This window comes from Leopardus geoffroyi, chromosome D4, assembly GCF_018350155.1.
Source record: "Leopardus geoffroyi isolate Oge1 chromosome D4, O.geoffroyi_Oge1_pat1.0, whole genome shotgun sequence".
NCBI lineage: Eukaryota > Metazoa > Chordata > Mammalia > Carnivora > Felidae > Leopardus > Leopardus geoffroyi.
The window spans coordinates 57868198-57889796 of NC_059342.1; the positions used below are offsets into that span (position 1 = coordinate 57868198).

General features: G+C 44.3%; 2 protein-coding genes across 4 annotated transcripts in view; both read left to right on the forward strand.

Moving 5' to 3' along the window:
• The first annotated feature begins 279 nt into the window (after positions 1-279).
• Positions 280-2896, forward strand: LOC123592805 (olfactory receptor 13C7-like). Of its 2 annotated transcripts, XM_045468180.1 has the most exons (2): positions 280-300; positions 1798-2896. In XM_045468180.1, exons 1-2 carry the CDS (start codon positions 280-282, stop codon positions 2722-2724), a joined length of 948 nt encoding a protein of 315 aa, XP_045324136.1. In that variant the 3' UTR covers positions 2725-2896. The 2 variants fall into 2 exon arrangements, with proteins under 2 accessions (XP_045324136.1, XP_045324137.1); XM_045468181.1 differs by lacking the exon at positions 280-300 and having other exon boundaries at positions 1780-2896.
• A 13758-nt stretch (positions 2897-16654) lies between these two features.
• The window catches only part of RECK (reversion inducing cysteine rich protein with kazal motifs), a 79773-nt gene continuing 74828 nt past the window's right edge, over positions 16655-21599 (forward strand). Inside the window, exon 1 of one of the 2 annotated variants that reach the window (XM_045467734.1) lies at positions 16655-16837. In XM_045467734.1, the coding sequence (XP_045323690.1) occupies positions 16738-16837 (100 nt within the window). In that variant the 5' untranslated portion in view covers positions 16655-16737. The remainder of the gene's footprint in view (positions 16838-21599) is intronic. The other variant, XM_045467733.1, reaches the window with a different exon arrangement.

Here is a 21599-nt window from a genome sequence, read left to right on the forward strand (position 1 = left end):
TGTTGAGCTCTTTCTTTGAGGTCATGGGTTCTGCCTTTCATTGCTGTGTTCCCACCACCGAGGATTATGCCTGCCCCCAAAGCAGGTGCTCAGTAAATGTGTCAGCCTGAACTGAATTTTGATGGCACTTATTCAGTCACAGGTACAATGTTAAGAACCACTGGAGGAGTGTCTCTGAGCTCCCCAGGTAGATGTGCCCCTGCATAATCAAGGAAGGGCCTCGATTGCTGAGAGAACTTGGCAAGATGGATGCCTGGGAAGTTCATGAATATTTTAGATATGGAGCACATAAAACTGAATGCCCAACACCCTCAGTGTTGCCTACAAGTGGGTTTTTTTTTTAATTGGTTCAGAATAAATCCCAGCTTGGGGAGCTCTCAGAAGTCTGAGGACAGAGTCAAGCTTTCCAGAAAGAAGAGCTGACAGAGTGGGATGTGGGGCTTTGTGAACAGTCTCGGGGAGAAGCCAGTGCCTCTGGTGCAGGCAGCTGGAGAATGAAGAAAAGAAGGGAAATGCAGTCTGAACTCTCCATCAGTGTGGCCACTGCGTGCAAGGGGCCCATTTGCTGCCCCAAATGTACAAAAGGATCGACAAGATGTTAAGACCGTGGCACTGTGGTCTGAGCTAATTCTCTCAAAAGGTGACAGCAGGGCAGAGGAGCTGGTGACTCTCATTTGCCCCAGGAAGAGGGATGCTCGATTTCCTGGTTTTTTCCTGTTGGTTTTAATTTATGTTGTCTTGTCTCCTGCATGCCTTCTTCTTCTTCTTCTTCTTTTTTTTTTTTTTTAATGTGTGCCAGATGTTGTATTTGCAAAATTCTTTGTGGGAGTGATTCAGAAGACTGGGGTGACGTTACTTCCCTTCAGCCTGCATTTATATTTGCTTCTGATATTTGGAAGCACCAAAAATCTGGGACCACCTCAATCCAATTTCAAGGAAGATCCAATTTTTTGGGAAGATTTGAAGCTGAGCTACAGCACCTGTAAACAAATGCTTCCCTCTGATTCTTTTACTCCTGTGGTCCTGCCCTTTGGGATCCCCTACCAACGGGAGGAGGTTTCGGTAGAGGCCCTTCACGGTGAGCCGTGGACTTCAAAACCTGGTCCCCTCCTTCAGGAGGCTGGAAGTAGTGCTTCTTAGCCTCTCAGTAGCCACCTCTAGACGCTGCACATGCCTCGGCTGAAACATAGCCTCAAATGCTGGCTGGACTTCTCTGAATCCCTGTTCTTTCCCAGAATCATGACCCTGTGGCTCTTTGTTGTTTTACAACCTCGCTCATGCTTAACACAGTGTTTTATATAGTTGTCTACGTTTTTTTTTTTTTAAGTTTATTTATTTATTTTGAGAGAGAGCACGTGTGTGTGAGCTGGAGAGGGGCAGAGGGAGAATCCCAAGCAGGCTCGGCACTGTCAGTGCAGAGCCCGATGAAGGGCTTGATCCCATGAATTAAATTTGAGATCACGACCTGAGCCAAAATCAAGAGTTGGATGCTTAACTGACTGAGTCACCAGGTGCCCCTAGCTTTTTTTTTTTTTTTTAATTGTCATATGCAGGAGAGTTAGTCCAAATTATCTCTTCATTCTTACTAGAAGCAGAAGTTAAATACTCTTCTCTACTACGTTTTTCCTAGAATTCTATAAAGATGACCAAGTTGTCAGAGCTATTTTCCAGTTGATCAGCAGGGTTGGGATTTTTGCCCTGCTGCCCAGACGCTTTTGGAGTCAGAGAGAGCTTAAATTGACTTCAGAGAGTTCCTGCAGGTGACAGAGGAGATGTACGATGGACAGGTTCAATCAGACCTCCCCTGTGGTGGGGTTCATTCTCCTGGGACTCTCAGCCCACCCAAGGCTGGAGAAAACATTCTTTGTGCTCATTCTACTGATGTACCTGGTGATCCTGCTGGGCAATGGGGTCCTCATCCTGGTGACCATCCTTGACTCCCACCTGCACACGCCCATGTACTTCTTCCTGGGGAACCTCTCCTTCCTGGACATCTGCTACACAACCTCCTCTGTCCCCCTCATTCTCGACAGCTTCCTGACCCCCAGGAAAACCATCTCTTTCTCAGCCTGTTTTGGGCAGATGTTTCTCTCCTTTGCCATGGGAGCTACAGAGTGTGTGCTTCTGGGCATGATGGCATTTGATCGCTATGTGGCCATCTGTAACCCCCTGAGATACTCTATGGTCATGAACAAGGCTATATACATACCCATGGCTGCTGGCTCCTGGGCAGCTGGTATCACCAACTCTGTAGTTCAGACATCCCAGGCTATGAGGCTGCCCTTCTGTGGGGACAATGTCATCAATCACTTCACCTGTGAGATCCTGGCTGTCCTGAAGTTGGCCTGTGCTGACATCTCCATCAATGTGATCAGCATGGTTGTGGCTAATGTGATTTTCCTGGGGGTCCCAGTTCTGTTCATTTTTGTCTCCTATGTATTCATCATTGCTACCATCCTGAGGATCCCCTCAGCTGAGGGGAAGAAAAAGGCCTTCTCCACCTGCTCTGCCCACCTCACAGTTGTGGTCGTCTTCTATGGAACCATCCTCTTCATGTATGGGAAGCCCAAATCCAAGGACCCCCTGGGGGAAGATAAGCAGGACCTTTCAGATAAGCTCACCTCCCTTTTCTATGGGGTGGTGACCCCCATGCTCAACCCCATCATCTACAGCCTAAGGAACAAGGATGTGAAGGCTGCCATGAAGAACCTGGTACATCAATAATACCTGATTGAGTGACTATCAAAGAATTCCAGACTGTCAGAATGCAAGACCTCCAAACTCCTCATTGTGTTCATGGGAAAATGGTAACCCAAAGTAGAGAAGGGAGTTTTGTAAGGTCCATGTTGTAGACCATGTGACTAAGGCTAAAAAGTAAACTGGTTCTCTATCTACTCACCCATCCACCCATTGTTCCATTGACTAATGGAAGCTTCTATCTATGAACATGGAAGGAAAGCACCTTCACAGTTCTAGAAATGTTGGCTAGTTTTTGGCTTTGTGCACAACCACAGTGACATATCAGAGCTGTTTTATGCTAGTGAAATCTTAGATTCTCTGCCACCAGAAGCTGGTGCATATCTGTGAAGCCTCATTGGTGTGTGCAAAATTAAGAGATAGACACAGAATCTGGTTTTAGTAGAACTGGGCTCTTGGAATATGCTGTGAGGCCCTATGTAGAATTGTTCATCACTGTACATGTTTTGATATTATCCTAGAGGCCTGTGTTCAGTAATAATAACATGAAAAATAAAATTTGTACCATTCGCTGATAGCACCATTGGCAAGAATTCACCGTAAGTCTTGGCCCCAGTAAAAAAGGGCTCTTACCTTCAGTATGGAACACTCTGAGGAAGCACAGAGAGATGTCTGCACTCCGCTACCCATACCCCAGGTCTAATCGCACACTGGTACAGTCCTGCATGGCTGGGAGTCACAGCCATGTGACTGGGAGTCACTATATGACTCACAGCATCAAACACCATGGGGGTGCCCAGACAATAAGGAGGTCCAAAAAATGTTTTGGGGAAAGCAAAGCGTTATAATAATCCTCAGTTGCATGGCTATCATCAGCCATTAGTAAGAGTTGCTCTACATTGGTTATGGCACAGGTATGATGGGCTGTGGAGCTACGGATTTGGACTCTTTGGGTTGCAGCCCTAACAGCATGGAGGTTGGAGGTCATTTTAGGTGGGAGATCTTCAACTGCACAGAAGACAGAATTCTACTCACCCTGGTTTAACACTAATGTGGATTTATCCAAAAGTAGGGCCAACCTCAGGCAAAGTTAATCAGGCTCTAGCTCCTTTGCTCTGAGATTCTCTTGACTCTTCACTCTTCCATGTGTCAGCTTTGTTCTCAGGCTGACTCTTCTCATGGTCACAAGATGGCTGCTGTAGTCCTGGACCTGCATTTTCCACATTCATTTATGGGATAGAAACCACTGGTGCCTACAACCCGAGAATGAGTGTCCTGAAGTTTGCTCTGACCCAACCAATGGATGCAAACTGCAAACCAATCACAGTGGCAGGTGAGATAAGATTATGCAGATTAACTTAGACCAGCAGCCCCTGCTCTGAAACAGAAGGTGGGGTCAGTCTAACCTAAGTCTATGGCTGCTACACAAAGGAAAATCTGGAGTTGTTAAGAAAGTGGTAGAGGGGCAATGGACCCTGGAAGAGCAGCTGACAAATGTCCACCATTTTCTGGGCCCTACGTGAGGCTTATTCTGGGAAACCCCTAGGAGGGTAGAATGCCTCTTATTGAATGTTGAAGCAGAATATTCCCAGCCTGGCCAAGTGGAGGCTCAATGTCAGACTAAATCTGATTAAAGAAAATGAATACAAGAATATTCCTGTACATCTGAGTTTTTGTCCTAGATTCACATCTGTCCCTGATATGTTTGTGTCATGTCTCAACTCTGCACTTGAGAAGTCCTCCTGATAGTCTGCCCTTTGAGGTGAATCTTACTCCTCCTTGGCTTTGTAATCTTATAATTTTTCTTTTAGTTTTCCTTTGCCCCATTTTCTCACCTGTTTGGCCTTGGGTGTAGTTTGGGGCTATCTCAGTCCTTTGTGGGATGATGCCAGGCATATATTGAAAGACCAACAAGCAAACAAAACAACAAATAGGCAAGCAAACAAGTAAACAAACAAAACCCAGATGAACTAATGACAAAACATGACAGTGGGAGGGACAGTGGTCTGGCTGTTGGAGAAGCAGCCCCTCCCAGCTCTTTTCTCTGGGCCTTGCTGTCTCTCTCCCAGGCCATGCGTTAATTTGGGACTGGATGGCCTTGAGGTCCTTCCAAGGCTGATCTTCCAAGGTAGTGATTTTAACCCCAGGCTACAAGCATGAGACTAGGGATGGTGAAATGCCACTTTGTGAAAGTCACCTTCCAGCATCATGGCCCCTAGGGCATACTTGCCCTGTGCTGCTTCCTCAACCCCCAGTCCCCTGTGTTTATTATATGTGGCACACGACACATACAGGAGATGGTGATTATCAGTATTTCCACGTGTGTACTTAGATTTCCCTGAACATAAGCCCCTGTGATCAGATCTCAGGTCCTTTGTCATGGACACTCCCAAAGGTACGTCTGTGCTATTTGCAATTGCACTTGAAAGAGTCTGCTCTTTCCCAGATTGTGGGTGGTGGCAGAGGTTCCTTTCATGGAGTATTGCCTATAAAATACCAACACTGCCTGCAGAGATTGGGACTTCTGGTGGGCTTTCTCACAGGAGAGAGGAAAGAGAACAGCAGTCTCTACTGAACTTCTCTTTGGGGTTGGGGACAGTGAGAGGGGATACCGTGGAACCTCTCTCCTTGGAAATCTGTAAAATGAGGATCCTACTCTCATTGAATGGACCACAGTCCTACCCTCCTCACCACCAGAGGTGAGCAGGGATGCCAGCAAGTAGAGGAAAGTGGTTGCACCCCAGGAGAGGATGGGCAAGGGGACGCAGGGGAGAGTCCGGGGCCCTGTGTTGGTGTCTCTGTTGATCTCTCATTCTCCATGCTGTCCGCCTCTGCATTTTCCTTTGTCTCGTGATCTCTACTTCATCTGACTCACTGCGTTAACAATGTGGTCAGAGCAAGTCTTACTAACAGTTAATAAGAAGGATGGAATTGAGCATTATTATAACCCTTTGTTCCCCCACCCCATTTAAAACATTTTCCTTATAGTCTGGGAACACAATGTCCTGGCTCAGTCAGCCCCAACTCTATAAAAACTTCTGCTCATGAATTCTAGGTGATTTCCCTAATCAACTCAAATACATTCTTAGGGGGGAAGATGAGAAAAAATTTACTGGAGCCTATGCAAGTGAGTATTTGTTCGTATGACTAAAAGAGCAAAACTAAACAGATGGAGATGAAAGTTCACTGAAGAGTCAGTGGCTCACAGCTGGTACTGGCTGTAGACTCAGGAACCATTAAGATTCCCAAGGGACCCTCCGAGGCCCAGGGCTGGTTCTGTTTGCTCCCAATTAAGGCTGATGCTTTGTTCCCCTGGGGCTTAACTCCAGGAACCTGAGTATTGTGGAAAGTCCATTAGTATCCCAAATTGAATCATTACAACAGCTGCTGCTAGCACTCCCAAAGAAAATGAGAGAGCAGTTGAAAGAGCAACCGGGTAGGAAGGATGGAGAGGTGGGCATGGAGGCTGCTCAGGTCAGCACACCCTGGGGCCGAGCCATCCTGCCAGGCCCCTCCAGAGGTGCTGTGAGCCCAGGCCAGGGAGTCTGAGACCTGCCTTCCCATTCTTCCATTCGCCACTGGTGAGTTTCTTTCCCTCTCTGGGCCTCAGTTTCTTTGCCTGTTAAATGCAAAGGAGTGTATCCTCCCATCCCTCTCACTAGACAATGCATGAGAAAACACCTAGGGAGAGCCCAGAGGGCTCACAACCTGTCACTCATGGACTAGGGGTCCCCTCCGGGTTCCCCCCTCCACAGTTCATGGGCTATGGCTCCCAATTCCCAAGGCCACTTCGGGCACTGTTTGAAGGAGGCTTGGGTGGCTGATGTGTGGCCCTGGCTACCTGTGCCTGCTGCAAACCTGCCATCTGGTGGACATTCCTGCAAGCCTCGGGGATCAGTGCTTCTGGAATCTTAACGTGCTCAAGAGTCACCTAGGGCTGTTGTGAAGATGCAGATTTGGATTCAGTGAGTCTGAGGTGGGACCCGAGACTCTACATCTCTGAAACGTTCCTGGGTGCCTATGCTGCTGCCCTGCGGGCCACACTTTGAGTAGCGGCCCTCAAAGACGTGGGACCGGGACCAAGGGAGTGAAGGAAGAGGCAGGGAAGCAGCTCCCTCATAGAGGTCTCCTGACATGCGCCAAGTCCTTTGGCCTCAGCCACCGACTCTGGTCTCTCCAGTGCCAAGGGCAGCAGTTGCCCTGTGACCTCACTTCTCTTGCGGATCTAAGAATTGGTGATATATCAGTTTGTTCAGCTTTTTACTTGTCAACAGAGCGTTGACGGCCAAGCTCCTTACACGTGAGACCAGAAACTAGCCATTCCCCATTTCAAATAGCTCCAAAGTGCAGTCAAGTGCAAACAGATATACAACGTGGTCAAGGGCAGAACAAGAGGCATAAATACAGCAGAGGAAGAAATACATACCAACTTTTGCAGAAGACACAGTTATTATATTTCTAAAAATTAACCAGAAAGCTATTAGCAGTAATATGAGTTCAGAAAAGGTAAGGAGACAGAAATAGCTTCTCAAAAATCAATTGTATTCCTACATACCATCAATATACAAAAGGGGAAAAAAACAAGAATAATGTGCTATTTGCAATAGTAACAAATATCAAATGATTGGAAACAAACATAATTCCAAACATGACAGAGTTAAGAAAAAAAAAAATTATGAGTGTTTTGGGACTACAGAGGAAGGCAAGGTGATTGACCAGGAATAACTCTAGGGAGAAGCAAGAGAGAAGAAATACATTAAAAATGACCTTAATTTTGAGGGTGGAAGCTCTCAAATTGTATCAACAGGAGACTCTCTTTAATATGTATACCCTGGGCTCTACCTCCAAATATTTCCATTTCTCTACATGTGGGTAAGACCAATCGGAAAGCTGGGCTCAGAAATGTAGTTATTTAGTGTTTTTAAGTCCCTCAAAGACTCCACTGAGCTACATAAATTGTTAGCGAAGAACAATTGAACAATACAAAGATGTTTTGAAGGAAACAATGTTAGATTCTTCCTACCAGATTTGAACTTCTTACAAAGTAACAATTACTGAACTATATACCATTGTGCTTTTTTAAAGTTTATTTATTTATTTATTATTTATTTATTTTGAGAGAGTGTGCATGTGTACCAGTGCGCACATGCGAGATTGAGTGGGGGGAGTAGCAAGAGAAAGGGAGAGAGAGAATCTCAAGCAGGCTTCACGCTCAGCATGGAGCCCCACACAGGGCTCCGTCCCACTACCTGGGATCATGACCTGAGCCGGTATCAAGAGTTGGACCGGTTGAGCTTCCGGTTGAGCTTCCCAGGCACCCCAATACCATTGCTTTTTAAAGGTTTATAAAACCGGTGGTGTCTGAGACACCAGAAAGTTCCAACTATAAGAACTAAATACTGGGAATGCAAGCTGGTGCAGCCACTCTGGAAAACAGTATGGAGGTTCCTCAAAAAACTAAAAATAGAACTACCCTACGGCCCAGCAGTTGCACTGCTAGGCATTTATCCAAGGGATACAGGTGTGCTGTTTCGAAGGGACACATGCACCCCCATGTTTATAGCAGCACTATCGACAATAGCCAAAGTATGGAAAGAGCCCAAATGTCCATCGATGGATGAATGGATAAAGAAGAAGTGGGGTATATATATATATATATATATATACAGTGGAGTATTACTCAGCAATCAAAAAGAATGACGTCTTGCCATTGGCAACTATGTGGAACTGGAGGGTATTATGCTAAGCAAAATTAGTCAGAGACAGACAAAAATCCTATGACTTCACTCATATGAGAACTTTAAGAGACAAAACAGATGAACATAAGGGAAGGGAAACAAAAATAATATAAAAACAAGGAAGGGGACAAAACAGAAGAGACTCTTAAATATGGAGAACAAACTGAGGGTTACTGGAGGGGTTTGGGGAGGAGGGATGGGCTAAATGGGTAAGGGGCATTAAGGAATCTACTCCTGAAATCATTGTTGCACTATACGCTAATTTTGACGTAAATTTTAAAAGATAAAATTTAAAAAAATTAAATACATATATTTCAGATCAAAATTCACAGCGTGAAGAAAAAAAAAAATCACTTTTTAGTAGTGGGCAGCAACAACATTCAACTGGATGAAGGTTTGCCTCCGATCCACACATCACACCATTTGTTGGATTCTGATGCATTCGAATCTAACATCAAATACCATTGTGATTACAAAAATCTAAAAAAGAACAGAATAGCATATTTATTCCAGCTGTGGAAAGGACTGTGATTCATTATTTTGGAAGAGAGAAGGTATCAGAATGAAAATAGACAAGTTCAAACATACATCGTGCAAAACTCCTGAATAATATAGACTGATCAAGCAAGTATCAAACTACAACCAAATGGAAGTTTGTCAGACTCTACAAGTATTTCTTTAAAATATATATATTCCAAATAACTTTTAATAGGTAGTAAGACAGTGGACACATGCAAACTTGAGACGTTTTGACTTTTTTTTACACACTGGGCCCCCCTATCATGTTAGCATGGGTGCCATTGAGTTGACTTCCTTTTGTATAGACAGAATATGTCTTTTCCTGTCTTCTCTGTGTGTTTATTGTATCTTCTTTAAATGTGTCCTTGATTAGAAAAAGTGTAGTTCTGCACTGATCTTTTCTTTAATCTGGGTTGATGCACATCCGCTCGTGTATATATAATTGTACCAGAGAGTACACATAAGAACTGTTCTCAATTAAGTGCCGGGCAAGGCTCAGAATCATCTGCTCCGTGCGTGTTCTCATCATGGTGTCCTAGCTGAATGCACAATAACAAATGAACACGCAACTTGTTACACAGTAATAACATCACATCATAAATAGTTTGGGGATGAACCATAAATTTGAGGTGCTATTTTTCTGACCACATTTCTTTTCATTTTTAATATAATTTATTGTCGAGTTAACTAACATACAGTGTATATACTGCACTCTTGGCTTGAAGGAGTAGATTCCCATGATTCATCGCTTACATACAACACCCAGTGCTCATCCCAACAAGTGCCCTCCTCAATGCCCATCACCCATTTTCCCCTCTTTCCCGTACCCCCCCCCCTTCAACCCTCAGTTTGTTCTCTGTATTTAAGAGTCTCTTAGGGGGGGCGCCTGGGTGGCGCAGTCGGTTAAGCGTCCGACTTCAGCCAGGTCACGATCTCGCGGTCCGTGAGTTCGAGCCCCGCGTCGGGCTCTGGGCTGATGGCTCAGAGCCTGGAGCCTGTTTCCGATTCTGTGTCTCCCTCTCTCTCTGCCCCTCCCCCGTTCATGCTCTCTCTCTGTCCCAAAAATAAATAAACGTTGAAAAAAAAAAAAAAGTCTCTTAGGGTTTGCCTCCCTCTCTGTTTGAAACTATTTTTTACCCTTCCCTTCCCCCATGTCTGACCACATTTCTGATAAGGAATTGAACAGATATCCAACCTTATTGGTGAACCACTATTTTTTCTGAATTTTAATGTCAAACTAGCATTTTTAAAATTAATAAACTTTGTCTTTTAGAGCAGTTTCAGGTCCACAGCAAAACTGAACAGAAAGTACAGAGTTCCCATATCCCCCATCGCTGCCCCCCCCCATTAGCAACCTCTCCCACCAGAGCGATTATCTTTGTTACAACCGATGAACCTACATGGACAGTCATACCCAGAGTTATAATTTACATTAGGATTCATTCTTGGTGTTGTACAGTCTGTGGGGTTGGACAAATATATAATGGCATGTGTTCAGCACTATAGTTTTGTACAAAATAGCTTCACTGCCCTGAAAATCCTCTGTACTCTGCCTCTTCATCTCTCCCTCTCCTCTAATCCCCAGAAATCCCTAATCTTTTGTTTTTTAATGTTTATCTTTGATAGAAAGAGAGAGTGGGGGAGGGGCAGAGAGAGAGAGGGAGACAGTGGTTCCGAAACAAGCTCTGTGGTGACAGCAGAGAGCCCAATGTGGGGCGAGATCATGTGAGGTCATGACCATAGCCAAAGTCGAAGGCTTAACAGACTGAGCCACCCAGGCGCCTGAATCTTTTTACCGTCTCCATAATTTTGCCTTTTCCAGAATGTTATATAGTTGGAACCATGCAGTATATAACTTTTTCAGATTGGCTTATTTCACTTAATAATATGCTTTTAAATTTCCTCCATGTCTTTTCATAGCTTGATAGCTCATTTCTTTGTAGTGCTGAATAGTATTCCACAGTCTGGATGGACCACAGTTTATTTATCCATTCTTCTACTGAAGGGCATCTTGGTTGCTTCCACATTTTTGACAACTATGAATAAAGTGGCTCTAAACAGCCATGTGCAGATTTAAGTGTGCACATAAATTTTCACGAATCAATACTGAAACAAAAAAATTTTCAAGGAACCAACCTAATGTAAATACAGAGTACTTTGAGATTGCAAGGCGAGCTATTTCAAAAACCATGATCCTTTGCAAACTACTCATCTGCATGAATGAGAATTTTCTCCACAGCAAACAACCAAAACAAAACATAAATTGGAGGCTGAAACTGGTATGAAGGCACTTATCGTCCATAATTCCAGATTTCAGGTTTTTTGTGTTCATCATAATCTCATTATCTTTGAATTTTCATACATTATCTTTGAACCAAGCAATTGTTACAAATTTAAACTGATAAAAGAAATATAACAATAAAACAGCACTTTTTTTTTTCTATTTTACATAGCAGGACTCTATAAGATTTTGTTGGAAAAAAGATTCCAGTGCTGAAAAATAAAAATAATATTTCTTAACTTTGGAAATTACTGAAATAAGCTAGAAAATAAAAATAATATTTCTAAGTTTGGAAATTACTGAAATAAACAGACAAGGAAAGTGGGGAATGGGGACAATTTCATGCTCACAGTCTCCTATCTTTAGAGGATGTATCGGAGCCTGGCACGTATTTTATGAGCCACAGATTGAGGGTCACAATGCTGAATTTTATAGTGTTGGTGTTGGATGCCCTGGGGTAGGGCTTCTCTTCCTCCTGTGACATCTCAAGATAGGGACCAATGGAGATGTCAGATACACAGATTCTCCTTTAAGGCACAGGCATCTCCTTTGATCTCTAAAGCCATATGCCCAGTTACTAAATTAGCAGTGAACATGACAACAGAAAATGTTTTCTCTGACTGGAAAGTTGCTTGTAAGCAACAACTTCTAAAAGGGCTGATGGGCAGGTAGCTGTCTCTCCAAGTCCCCTTTCTGCTAAGTGACTAAAACTTAATCTTAGTCAATTCGGTGGGATCTCGGCTCAGTCAAGGCTTCTCAACACCCTTCCTAGTTTTCAGAAGCATATATACAGCCGAACCCACCAGCTGGGACTGGGAAAGAAGGCAGAACATCTGGTCCTCAGTTGTCATCATCAGTTCCTGCTGACACCTGCACTCCCATCTGGCATCCAATTATATAGATCACTCAAAACAACAGCCACAGCCTTTCGGCTCCGATCTTGAGGCCTCTTCAGGCTCTCGGTGTGCTCTCCACTCCTGCTTGCTTCTCTCCGAGGGCACAGAAAACATTCAGCCACTCTTCTGTGGCACTCTAACTGGAGAGCAGGGAACAAGACGGACTTGCCTCCCTTTCCCGTCCACATTCCCATCATGCAGCGTGCAGGAGAATTCAGTGAAGTGTGCAATTTCCCTGAGCTCCATGGGAAGTGAGGAGTGAGGCTCGGATCCTCTCTTATCCCATATTCTCAAGCCTTTCTGGGGCTTTAGGTCCCACCCCAGTGCATCCCTCCCCACACCCTCAGAGTGAGTTGTTGGGGGCTGACAGGGGTGGGGGGAGTCGGGACTGTGTCTATCAGAATATTCTTCCAAGTCTGTGTTCATATAAATATTTTATGCCCTCAGCCTTTGGGGCCAGGTTCTAACATCTCAAAAGCTTTTACTCCAATGACCACTGTCTCTGCCTGGAATTTCAAAGGTCTATTTTTAAAACCAAAAAGTTAGGAATTGTCCTGTCTACTTTTCTACTCTAATAATCATCTCTGATGAGGTGACTGCCTTACCCACATGTTTTAGTTCTAGAGAAGGCATTACTAGAAATAAAAATATGTTAATATTTTTAAAATTGGTGCACTACATACGTATAAAGCCAGATATCATCGAGTCTTAAAGAATTCAAAACAGACCTCTTCCTTATCAAGATAGATCAGTTCATGATTGTAAAATGTATTTAGGTTAAACAAACCCAGAAAAATTATTTTCATTAAGGAGTAACTTCAGAAATTTACTGGGCATAAATTCCTAAAAACAAAGTATGGGATCCTAGCTAATTAAAACCAACAGAACCTGCCCTGTTCTTTGTTTTTTGTCTGTTTTTTTAAACCTGTTGTGTTCTTAATTAAAAAGTTTCTTTCCTCCAGATACCAGAGAAAAATTTGGATCTAAAATTTGAAAGCAGGGCATCAGAAATGCTTAATATGTAAGTAAATATAAAAGACATTGTTTCTTATTTTAAAATCTCATGTTTATATAACCGGCTATTTAAAGCAAAACAGGGGTGTCTGGATGGTTCAGTCGGTTGAGTGTCTGACTCTTGATTTCGGCTCAGGTCCTGATCTCGAGGTTTGGTTCGTGGGTTCAAGCCCTGCATTGGGCTTGCTTCATGCTGACAGTGTAGAGCCTGTTTGGAATTCTCTCTCTCTCCTTCTCTCTGCCGCTTCCCTGATTGTTCTCTCTCTCTCTCTCTCTCTCTCTCTCTCAAAATAAATAAATAAATAAAACTTTTGAAAAAGGCAAAATAGGGGCGCCTGGGTGGCGCAGTCGGTTAAACGTCTGACTTCAGCCAGGTCACGATCTCGCGGTCCGTGAGTTCGAGCCCCGCGTCAGGCTCTGGGCTGATGGCTCAGAGCCTGGAGCCTGTTTCCGATTCTGTGTCTCCCTCTCTCTGCCCCTCCCCCGTTCATGCTCTGTCTCTCTCTGTCCCAAAAATAAATAAACGTTGAAAAAAAAAATTTAAAAAGGCAAAATAATAACAGCGTGTGGAAGCAAAATGTATGACAACTTTAGCACAAAAGGGGAAAATGGAATCATATTGCTGTCATGTTCATACATTTTACGTGAAGTGATAATTATTATTTGAAGATAGACTGTAATAAGGGTGTCCGGGCAGTCATTTAAGTGTTTGACTTCGGCTTAGGTCATGATCTCGTGGTTCGTGAGTTCAAGCCCTGCATCCAGCTCTGTGCTGACAGCTCAGAGCCTGGAACCTGCTTATGATTCTGTGTCTCCCTCTCTCTCTGCCCCTCCCACACTTGTGCTCTGTATAGGATATAGTGGCCAGTCAGCTATCTTTTGGTGTGGGAGGATCCCAGCTTTGCTGCCATATCTCATAGGAACTACCTGGAAATAAAGTCATTTCTGATTCCATAGCTAAGAGATCTCCAAGTATTCAAGCCTTCTTTTTGTGCATAGACTCCAGGTATCACCTCTGTGAGTCAACAGAGGTGTGCCCAACCACTCCTATCCTTGGGAGACTTAGGATCTTTGAACGGCAACTGACCAGTCCTTTATCCTTTTCCCCCTTCTTCAGCCTCTCCTTCAGAGTCAGTGATTTCTGATAGGACGAGTAGATGGTCTTTCCTTTAGGAAGTGCTATGGGTTGAACTGTGTGTCCCTGCCTCCCCTCAAACTTGTATGTTGAAGTCCTAACCCCTCAAAATGTGATCTTATTTAGAAATAGGGATTATTGCAGATGTTATTAGTTAAGATGAGGTCATACTGGAGTGGGGTGGGCCCCTAAATCAATATGACTGCTTTCCTTATAAAAAGGATAAATTTGGACACACACACAAGGAAAATTCCATGTGAAGATGAAGGCAGAGATGAAGGTGATGCGTCTGTTAGCCTAGGAGTGCCAAAGACTGCCAGTAACACAGCAGAAGCTAGGAGAGAAGCATGAGTCAGACTCTCCCTCACAGCTCCCAAAAGGAACCAACTCTGCCAACACTTTGATCTCAGACTTCTAGCCTCAAGAACTCTGAGACAATAAATTTCTGTCGCTTAAGCCACCCAGTTCATAATACTCTGTTATGGCAGCCTAGGACTCTAATACAGGGACCCAGGGGTCTAATGACCCATCTGCATGGCTTATGACAGTCTACCTATTGCATTATCTTGGGAGTGGTATCTATTACCTAAATGACTCCATTTTCCCATATGGAAACCTCCTTACAGGTCTTTCTATTACATTTTCTGAGGTGCACAGAACTATGGAGATCAATTGTCCCGTTTTGCCTGGGACTAAGGAGGTTCCTGGGATATGAGACTTTCAGTTTTAAAATCAGGACAGTCCCAAGCAAAGCAAGATGTGTTGCTCACCTTATACAGAGCCCACTACCTGCTCAGGTCCTTCCAGGGCACAGCTGGGCCTAGAGCAACCATCTTAGTTCCCTCAGCTGAGAGGGTTACCACAGGAACTGGGGAATTGTGGGCAGAGGAGGTAGGTGTTGTGACAGAGCCGTGAAAGCACCTCAAAGGTCTTGAACTAAAAGTAAGAGGTTCTGAAAGGATGGTGGCAGAAGTGCAGGGAAGGTGTGGAGATGAAGCTGGAAAAGGTGATTGGGTCCAATTGCTAAGACCCTCTGACACCATGTTAAATAACTGTACATCATTCTATCCTGTAAGAAAGACATGGCCTCTCAGGGTTTGAAGCCAGGGAGTTGTCATCAGAACAAATGTCTTAGAAAGATTATCATGATTTATTTATATTTTCCCTTTGTAAACTTAGAGTAGATATAAAGGGATTTAAAACACGTACAAACTAATTTCAATATATAGATTTTGTTTGGAACTTGAAAAACTGTAAAAGGAAATGATAAGACAACAGGGGAATCTAAATACTTACTGGATATTTGATAATATTAAGGAATTTTACATTCATACCTGTGGTTATGCTTTTTTTTAAAAAAAAAAGGGGGAGGAAGGGAGAACAGAAGGTATTATTTCAGTAACAGAGACAGGGGAAAAGGTGAGGGAAAGAAAGAGAAAGAGAGGCGCTTTGAAAACCAGTGGACCCTCTCAAACATTCCCCAAAATAGCTGTGGGGGTAAGGGGTGGAGTGGGGACCCACCTCCAAATTATATCTTTTTTTTTTTCAACGTTTATTTATTTTTGGGACAGAGAGAGACAGAGCATGAACGGGGGAGGGGCAGAGAGAGAGGGGAACAGAGAATCGGAAACAGGCTCCAGGCTCTGAGCCATCAGCCCAGAGCCCGACGCGGGGCTCGAACTCACGGACAGCGAGATGGTGACCTGGCTGAAGTCAGACGCTTAACCGACTGCGCCACCCAGGCGCCCCTCCAAATTATATCTTAAACGAAATCTAAACTCAACCTGAGATTCAAGGCTCTCCGTATCTAGATACGCAAGCATTCCAACCCTCACCTTTTCTTAATAGGAATTGGTACTTAAACTGTACATCAAAGACATATAGGGGCTACATGTGCTACATGAGCTTTGGTGGCGAATCTGTCCCTCGGTCCCCTGTTAGGGGACCATGTCTTGGTCAGTGCCCCTCAGATTTTAAGGGAGGTCGGGTTGACCCGGGTGCCTTCTTTGGATGTGAGGCAGAAAGGATATTAAGAAGCTCATTCAGGGTAAAGAGAAGTGAAAGGGAGAGGTCCCTTTGGTTCAGGCTTGGACTTGCAAGTCTTGGAAAGGTCCGTCTCCTTTCTGAGCCTCAGTGACCCCCAGCCGCAAAGTTCGGGTGGTGTTAGAGGCGTTGTAAGAGCCCTTCCAGCTCTGACATCGTCTGATTGGGGAACGCTGGCTGCGGGACTCCGCTACACAAGCCGTCACACAGCTGTGTCCTAACAAAGAGCCGGGGTCTCGGGAATGTTCCCGCCCCCAGCAGGTTTTGGAACCTCCCAGAGGCCGAGGGGCGGGGCCTGAGCGCGCCGCAGCCAATCACTAAAGGTCCAGGGCGCCGGGGCGGGGCCTCCGCGAGCAGCCGCGGCGGCCAGGCTGGGTCCGAGCATCCCGTGGCTCCGGACCCCCTGGCCCGGACATGGCGGTCGTCCCGGCCTCCCGGCGAGGCGCGCTGCTGCTTCTCCTGGCCGTGGCGGAGGTCGCGGAGGTGGCAGGGGGCCTGGCCCCGGGCAGTGCGGGTGAGTAACTGCTGGAGCAACGGTTCGGGGCGGTCCGGGGCGGGCGCCTCAGCTCTCCAAGATGGCGCGGAGCAGGGGGCGGGGGTGCGCGCGACCCCCAGACCTGGACCTAGTGCGGTGACCCAGGGTCCGGAGGTCCCAGCGGGCGGGAGGGGGCGTCGAGACGGGACGAGCGAGGAGCCCTCCTCCCTCCCGCTCTGTCCGCCGCGGTCATCTGCTGCCCTGGGAACAGTGACCCGGGTTCGAGGCCTTGCTCTGTCACCCACAGGGCAGGGGCCCCCGTCTCGGCTCTCAACCCCACACCGGGCTCCGGTCTCTGTCAGAAGAGGATGAAATGCCTTCGCCCGGAACGGTGGTGAGGGTTGGATGGGATTTCCGAGGTGCAGGCGCCTTACCGCCGCCCTGGCCAGTTGTAACTTGACCCTCGGTTCAGTAAGGCAGACCTCGGGCGGCGAGCGTTGTTGGGGCCCACAGCCTGCCAGGTTCAAGTCTCTGAAGAGAATCGGCCCGAGCCTGCTAAATCCACTTCTGCTGCCACCCGCAGTGGGTGCACTGTGTGTCCAAGGCAGCGCTGGGCTCTGGCGGGAGACAGATTAAAAATCAGTAAACTCTGCTTTCGGGGTGGGGGGTGGGGGGCGGCTAGCAGGCTTAAGGAGAGCTGTGTTCTTGCTCTTGAGGAATTAAACCAAGAATGGATAAGAAATTGTTCAGTGCTGGTAGAGTATCTCCCACGTGCCGGGCTTTAGGAGTTGATGCCAACTCCTGCCCTCTGCGAGCTCTCTGGCCAGGAGGTGGGGTACCGCCGGACACAAGCCGCTGGAATTCAAGGCCAGAGTGTCCAGAGGAGATGGAAGGCTGCGGGTGCACAGAGGGAGAGAGATGACATCCATCGAGGGTAGGAGGAAAATTGAGAGATCCTCCAACTGCGCACACATTGAAAGATGGCTGGGATTTATACATGCAGAGTGGTGGGGATGTGCATTGCCTACAGGCAGAGACACGTAGAAAGAGCAAAATCAATCCCAACAAGGTTTAAGGCAGTTTACAATGTTAAAAGTTTTTTTGTTGTGGTTGTTTTTGTTTTAAGAAAATAAAGTATTTAAAGGTGGGCGAGAATTGTGTCAGGAATTTGGGATTAGATAGTTAATTGTAATGGGGTTCCAAAATTTAGCTGTCAGTTAGAAATCAAAGGAGAGGAAGAGAGAAAATAGGAATATGCTGTGTATTCTTGGCTAAGTCAGCTTACCTTTCTGGGCCCCATTTTTTCTCATTAAGTTGATCTAAAGCATTTCAAAGTTATGGCCCATAGAATACTAGTTGTCCATTCTCATCCCACAACAAGTTGATTCTGTGGGAAATATTAGAGTGGAGTAATTAAGAATATCTGAACAAGTTACTTAGCCTTCATCTTTCTGTGTGTTAATATCCACAGTTACTATATACGGTTCCTTTTGGATTTTATTGTGAGAATTAATTGAAGTAATACATGTATAGAATTTAGAATAGCGTATAGTAAGCACTGAAATGTTACCTATTACATATTTTTGGGAAACACTGCACATTGTACCCTTCTCTTATAAATTCACAAAACATGTTAGAGTCACGATAAAGAGTCCAAGGCTGCTATAGTAAGGAAACTTGTTTGCTGGGGGAATGGGAAAAAGACTGCCAATAGGTATGAAGTTTTTTTTAACAAAAATGAAAATGTTCTGAAATTAAGTAGTAGTGATGGTTGCACAACTCCATGAATATACTAAAAACAACTGAATTGTACACTTTACTTTTTTAAGTTTGCTTATTTATTTAAATTTTTTAGATGTTTATTTATTTTTGACAGAGATAGAGAGACAGAGCATGAGTGGGGGAAGGAAGGGCAGGGAGAGAGGGAAACACAGCATCTGAAGCAGGCTCTAGGCTCTGAGCTGTCAGCACACAGCCAGACCCGGGGCTCGAACTCACAGACCACGAGATCATGACCTGAGCTGAAGTCGGACGCTCAACCGACTGAGCCACCCAGGCGCCCCTAGTTTGTTTATTTATTTTGAGAAAGACAGAGATAGAGTAAGCCAAGAGTGGCAGAGAGAGAGAGGGAGAGAGAGAATCCAAAGCAGGTTCCGAGCTGCCAGCTGTGGAACCTGATGTGGGGCTCGAACCCACGAACCATGAGATTATGACCTGAGTGGAAACCAAGAGACTTAACCGATTGAGCCGCTCAGGTGCCCTGAATTGTACGCTTTAAAAGGGTGAGTTTAGGGAGAGCCTGGCTGGCTCAGCTAGTAGAGCATGTGACTCTCGATCTCCAGTTGTAAGTTCAAGACCCAGGTTGGGTGTAGAGATTACTTAAAAGGATATCTTTAAAAAATAAATAAAAGTCAAAAGGTGAATTTAGTGGTCATGATTGTTAATGTATAAACTAAGGCATATTAAAAATTTTAAGAGTTTATTTGAGCAAAAATTGATTTGAATCCAATAGCACTGAATGGGAAGTGACAGGAGCTGGAGGAAAGATTTTCATAGAGAAGATGTGGAAGCAAAGCAAGGAAATTATTTGATTGGCTATAGGTTAAGAAGTTGCCTTATCCAGAAAGCCCAGGTGGCTATTTGTGATTGGTTGACCTTAGGTTTCGATTTCTTAATCTTGAGGTATTATAAACTTAGGTTTTGGCCTGTATAAATAGGCTACTGAGGCATTAAAACCACCTCAGTCTAATGGCCTTCTTGTTTAATTAATGTAACCTGATTTGTATCTCAACAATTATAGAAAAAAAGAGATTCGTTTGCTTATAGAGCTCTTTTTTTGTTCATGACACCTAAAGGATGCTTTAGAAAATGCTGGGCTAGATAATTTCTAAAGACCCTTCCAGCTCTAAAAGTCCATAACAGCATAGAGTTTGCATTGTTTGATTAAAAAAAAAAAAAAAAAAAAAAAAATTTCAGCTTTGAGCTAAAAGTGAGATTTGTCCCTTGTACTAAATTCTAGGAAGCATGTATTGCCTGGTCCTTACATAAAAGATACTGAATAATACAATGGACAAAAGCTTCCACTGTGGATTTCAATCCTAAATAAAAATTGAGAACAAAATATTAAATTGTATTTCACTGAAGGCCTGCCTGGCTTTTATTCCTGATCAGTCTTCTTTTTCCTCTCCAAGACTGGGTACTCGTGTATCCTCTGGTATAAGGCTTTACAAGTCTTATTTGTTCTTAGAGATATTTATTGCTATTCCTGAGGGTGGAGGTGAAGGAATGATATTACTTACTCAGTGATTATTTTGTCTTGTGAAGTTTGGCCACACCTCTACATTGGAGTAGTGCCACTCTTCCTATCCCAGTGTACTTTCCAATCTCAGCCCCACACGCTGCCCCCCTACCCCTGCCCATTTCTAATGTTCTCTTTGAAGGATGGGATGGGACCCTATGCTCAGATCTCAGGCTCTGTGTGTCATGGCACCTAATAGTAGCTCTGTTTCTATTTAAGATGTTTTGTAATGGTATGAAAGAAGGAAAGATGTAACATTAAGGGCTAAATTTCAGTAAGTTGACATTTAAGGAATTATGTAATAGCCTAGAATCCTGAAAAAGAATGTAATGAATTTTAAGTTAGAAAAAAGCAAACACTGTCTAGAGGAAAGTAATAAAAAACAGATTCTCTTCACAAAGACGTATCTTGGCCCACATTGTGGAAAGAGCTAGGATTGGTGATAGACCAGATATAACAGTTTATTCTGGTGTGCTGAAAAAAGTTCCTGTCTCATATCCCTAGATTTAAGCAGTTTCAATAATCATACTTTTCACCAAAAGTGTGCCTCTTCTAGACAAAAAGTGGGACAATGTCAAGGAGGTGGTTATTATATACTTGAAATGTAGTTTTTAAAAGAACAAAGCATACTGCACGAGTTTGTCCATTTGAAAAATACTTATTGAGTGTTTGCTACATGTCAGGTGCTGTTCTAGATACAGGTTTGCTGCTCTCAAGGAGTTTCCATTCTACCAGAGGAGAGATAGACAGTCAACAGATAAATAAAATGATTTTTGATAGTGATAAGTATGCTATGAAGGAAACCAGCTGATAACAGAATTGTGTGAGTAGAGGGGGGAGTTCTTTACATAGTGATGAGAAGAGAGGCCTCTTTGAAAAGGTAAAGTTCAGCAGCAAAATCTGAAGACTAAAGGTCTTAAGAAAGACAGAGATAGAGACCAGAAAGTGCAGAGGCTCTAAGGCAAGAAGGAACTGTTTGGTTGCAGCATAGGGCGCAGGAGAGTAGGCTAGAGCTAACGATGCTGAGCCTTGCAAAAAGCCACATAAGGATTATTGTGGATTATTTTATTGTGCAGAAAGAAACTGGTAGACTATTATGTAAGAGATATAAGCTTTGATTTATATTTTAGATCACTCTAGCTGCTGAATGAAAAAAAATGTGATTATGGTAGGGTAGGAGTAAAAGCAGGTTGACTAGAAGACCTCTGTAGTAGTTGAAGCAGGAGATAATGGTGACTTAGAGTGAAGTGATGGTGGGGATAGAAGACGAGAAGTTCAAGATATATTGCTGATGGATTGGATGTGGGAAGTGAGGGAAGGAAAAATTAAAGATTATTTGTAGATTTTTTACCTTGAGCAATTTTGTAAAACATGATGCCATTTACTGAAATGGGGAAGATGGGGAGGAGCAGATTAGAGGAGAGTTGGCAGGTGAGCCAAGAGCATCAAAAGTTCTGTTTTTGTATATGTTTAAGATAGATATTAGGAATAACTGCCCTAGGT